This window comes from Abrus precatorius, unplaced genomic scaffold, assembly GCF_003935025.1.
Source record: "Abrus precatorius isolate BTA unplaced genomic scaffold, Abrus_2018 Scaffold8, whole genome shotgun sequence".
Taxonomy (NCBI): domain Eukaryota; kingdom Viridiplantae; phylum Streptophyta; class Magnoliopsida; order Fabales; family Fabaceae; genus Abrus; species Abrus precatorius.
The window spans coordinates 14,214,332-14,219,227 of NW_020874428.1; the positions used below are offsets into that span (position 1 = coordinate 14,214,332).

At 27.8% G+C, this 4,896-nt stretch overlaps 1 protein-coding gene across 1 annotated transcript; it reads right to left on the reverse strand.

Moving 5' to 3' along the window:
- Nucleotides 1-2,747: 2,747 nt before the first annotated feature.
- LOC113847928 (probable calcium-binding protein CML44) lies at nucleotides 2,748-3,845 on the reverse strand. The gene has a single exon (XM_027477261.1). It carries the CDS (start codon nucleotides 3,742-3,744, stop codon nucleotides 3,265-3,267), a length of 480 nt encoding a protein of 159 aa, XP_027333062.1. The 5' UTR covers nucleotides 3,745-3,845; the 3' UTR covers nucleotides 2,748-3,264.
- Between the last annotated feature and the right edge of the window lie 1,051 nt (nucleotides 3,846-4,896).

The following is a 4,896-nucleotide window of genomic DNA, read 5'->3' on the forward strand; positions in this document are numbered from 1 at the left end:
TGTCTTGTTAAATATTTAAAAAATAAAATAATAGAATGTTTAATTATATAAATAATATTATTATATTTTACATTTTTTATTTTTATTTTTTATTTTTATAAAAATAAAAAATAATTTTTTTAAAATATAATAATTTTAGAATTAATATTTTTAAATTTTTTTAAAAATTATTATTTAAAAAATTAATATTAAAAAAATAATATAAGAGAGTAAAAGAAAAAAAAACCTCTCCAAATTGAGAAACTCAACAATTTAACTTTGAAAGGATTTTAAGGAGTTTATAAAAAGCCTTAAAACTCTTACCTTCCTAAATAAAAAACTTCTAAACAAGATTGAAATCCTTCTTACCTTTTTCTTCCTCTCCTTTTCTAAACCCAACTTCCAAAATATAGAGTTAAGAATAATTAATGTTGTAGCCATTAGTTGAACTTAGCATGGTTCTTTCTTACTTACAATCTAAACCGTTGCTGAACTAAGGCTTAAAACTTCGGAGTAAAGCCTAGGAAGCCAGACAAGAGAAACGGAGGTTAACATATATTTCCATTTTCAATTACTTCATCAATTGCTCACATGGGCTAGCCTAAGCAATCCTAATCTGGAGGACACTATGGAAGGCCTTTAATTGAATGCAAAAACTAAAAAATGTGCATAATTAATAAGAAGTATGGTTGTAATCATAAAGCACTAGATTCCTAAACTTAGTGCATATGTAATGAATATGGTATCATTGCCAAAAGGATCCACAAATATCATGTGTTGGTCAACGTGGCTACACTAGTTGCTTTTATGTGTCATATTCGAACATTTGCAGGACCAAAGTTGAGAGGAAAGTACCAATTTAAAATTTGTGGTATCTCGTCCCATATCTGTGCGAAATACATACCCGTATTCAAATTTCTTTATCCGAAATTAAAATTTCGGAATTTACATGGCCACCGTAATCTTACTAATTTCGGTTGCATTAGTCGTATTTATTTGCAGTTTATCATAAGTATCGCAGCAGCAATTGAAATAGCACTTCAAAAGTTTCATTAGGGAATAAAAATACAGGGTGTAGGTGAAGAAGAAGAGAAACCTGAACGAAGGATGGTGTGGATTTGAAAGTGAATGGTTGAAGCAATCACGATGCGACATAGTGAAGTTCTCCATTCTCTAAGGGCACAAAGCCACAAACACTACAAAGAAATTCACAGTACCGGATCCCAACGAAGTGAGAGAGAGATGATTAAAGAGTGTAGTTATATACCCAGACGCAAAATCCTGATTCTGCTGCGGCGCAAACGGGATACCTTACCCACAGGATTTTTTCCCCCTTGTGGATGGTGGAGATTTCTCTCTGCTCAGATCACATTGAATTTTCATATAATATTTAGTATATATCTTCAAAATTTTCAACTTGATGATAAATATGTAAGGTGTATCCTAAAAGCCTTAAGTAGTTATTATAAAAATTTCTACCCTTTGAAAAAATTTTAAAATATATTATTTTCATTTATTTGTCAACAAAATTATACAAAATAAGAAATTTAATTATTTTAATAGTAAATATTTCATATATTGTTTTACTATATCATTTATTATGGATTTTATAGTACTCAATTAATATAAAGATATTATTTATCATAATTAAATTTTTATATAACAATAAGTATTAGTAAAAAAAATGGTAATTTATAGTGTTTTAAACTTTAAGCATAAATAAATGAAATAGATGCCAATTTATTTTCTATTTTAAAAAATTACAATCCATTTTAATAAAATATCAAACCATTAATTCATTTTAAAATGATTTATGAAAATTTTTTAATATGTCAACGATGATAATTAATTTCAAATTCATATAATTTATAATAAATAGTTTAATATTTTTTGTAAGTTATAAACTTTTATTAAATAAAATTAATATAGTAAAAATTACTGAATACTAACAATAGTACGTATATTATATATGATACCGATTCAGTTCCATGAATATTAACCATATATAAACAAGAAAAGAAATAACTTAAATTTTTAGATAAGTATATTTAACTTATTTAATAATTTTGAATTTTATAAGTTATCATTTATTAAAAAAAATTATTGAATTTGACTTAATTTTTGTAAGAATTTAATTTAATTTAGTATATAAATAAGTGTGTTTTAGATAGGCGGTAAATTATATATATATAATATTATAAAATTTTAAATTTTATTTACTGTAAAATTTAATTTTTAATATAATATTATAAATATATTATAATTTTTATAAAAAATAGTTATATATTATTATAAAATTAATAAATTTTAAATAGACTAAAAAAAGTAAGCTTGATAAAAAAAATTAAGTTGAAACTTATGCTATTCAATTAATTAAACATTTTTAAAAAATTTAAATTTAAATTTAACCTGATCAGGCACAGGGCTATTAGAGACACTTGCATCCCTAATACAGTCAAAATTAAGTCCAGACGAGAACGTCTCGTACGGTACACACTGTCTTTTATATAGATCAGCACATCACCGTGACATTGGTGCCACGTACGCACCGCCCAAGGGTTTAGAAATTTTTTTATCATTTGATGGTTTTAACTTCAATTTTAAAAAAACAAAGCTAGGTCAATCCGCTCTTCAATTTTCCGTGCAGTGTCTTTCGCGCCTATGACTGCAAATATTCCTTCGCAAGTTTCTTTCCTAGCTACTTCAAAAATTAGATTTTTCTATCCTGTGATGGCCCTTTTTTTTTTGTTTTTTTTTTAACGACTTACAAAATTAATCACTGTCGTTCAGTACTTCGAGGACCAATATAGAATATCGCTAGTTTTCCCCGTTAAATATTTTCCTTAGAAAATAATATACATAAAAATTATCAATAAGAAGCATACTTGAATTTGAGAACATACAGATATTCGCGTATGAGCATTGTGCTCTGTTATGTACCATGCTCCAAGAGTTAGTGGATCTTCATATTCTCTTTTCTGTATCTTAATATACATGCCTACAAAATACTGAGAGGAATAACACTTTTTAATTTTAATACACTTTTTAATTAAATATTAAAATTTATTAAAAACCATCGAAATATGGAAAAGAGTCGTTAATTTAAGAGTGAGGTAACTTGAGTTTTATATTAACAGTTTCAATTAACGTGCAGTACCAATAACAGTAGCAATAGATATATTGCAACTAATATAATTTATATACAACAATAAAACACACAAAATGTATGGCCAGGTAGAAGCTGACACACACGACATAATGATCGATTGGAGCAAAATTAGACGATCATGAAGTTGTAAGCAGCATCATGTCCTTGAATTCCTGGAAATCAAGCTTGCCATCCAAATTAGTGTCATAGGAACAAATCATTGTTCTACAATCCTTGCCACTGCATTCATCCCACATGCCAAGCCTCTTCAACACGCACTCCAACTCATGGCTAGTGATGAACCCATCCCCATCCAAATCAAATACCTTGAAAGCCTTCACAAGGTCCCCTTCTACCTCCTCAATCTCAACACAACCTTCACCTTTAGTCTCTTTCTCCTCCTCATTGTTTTGCTTCAACATGGAGTCATAAAAGAACAAGAACTCACTGAAGTCCAAGACCTGCTTTCCCACCAGAGATTCCAATTCTTCTATGCTAAACTTGAAGCCTGTCTTCTCTAATAGCACGTTCAGCTCCTCAAGGCTCAAAATCCCATCGCCATTCATGTCCAGCTTCTCAAAAATCCGTTGCAAGTCACTGGGTGTTAGGGAACACATTTTGGCACAAAGCACAAAAGGGTATATGATTATTGTAAATTCTTTGGTCTCTGCTCAAGCTTTTGGTATTTCTTATTAGTCAAAGCTCGCAACAGTTATATGCTCATACATGTGCAAGAGCTGAAGTGTCTATATATACACACACACGCATAATGTATGTGGGACCAACTTTATGTGTGCAAGAAATTAGCGTAAAAAAAATCGATAATAACACATAATATTAATGATGTGGATGAGAATGATCCAAGTCTACGAAGCAATTGGTAGGAAGTTTCATCTTTTTGCTTTTGAAAGCAACTTTCGATTCTTACAACAGGATATTTATGACTCGAATATTCTAGTGTTATGATATTTATTCTATCAATCGTATATATGGGCTTTTAATTTTTATCGCTAAATGTTGTCGTATTTGTGTATAATACTCGCGATTTGTACTTATGTATGGAGTATGGAGTATGTACGTTTTTTCTTGGGTCACTTTCAACAAGATTTTGGTCTGTGGGCGGTGTAAGTTTGGGAATATAACTGACAAGTGCATTCAAACGCGTGTTCAGTGCGTGTTTCTTCCGGAATTATCTAGAGAGGACACGTGTCAGGGCAACATGAGAGTCCGAAAATCGCATCTCATGATCGTCGAGAAAGACGTTATTTTATTTTATTTTTTCAAAATGATCTTCGATATTATAATTTTTTTAGCGTGGACTCGATTTTAAATTCAAAAAAGTTAAATTTAAGAAACATAAAACTTGTTTGATTTAGTTTTATTTTTTAATTTTTAAAAATTATATTTTAAAATAATTTTATAAATTATCTTTAGGAAAAAAATGAAAATAAAATTTATTTAGTAATTTAGTTGTTAAAACTATTTTTAAGATGAGAAAATAAGAAAATTTATTTGATAAATTTGTTTTTAAAAAATTTTAAAACTAAAAATTGTGTTTGGTTTTATTTATTTTATGAATATATATATATATATATATTTGATATTTAATTTTAGTATTTTTTATTTAATTAAATATATTTTTGATATTTCAAAGGAAACATTGAATTAAAAAATTAGTAAAACATCAAAATTTAATATTAAATTGAAGTAATACTTGTAATGGAAAGAGTTTTATAAATAACAAATTTTACAAAATAAATTAATATTAG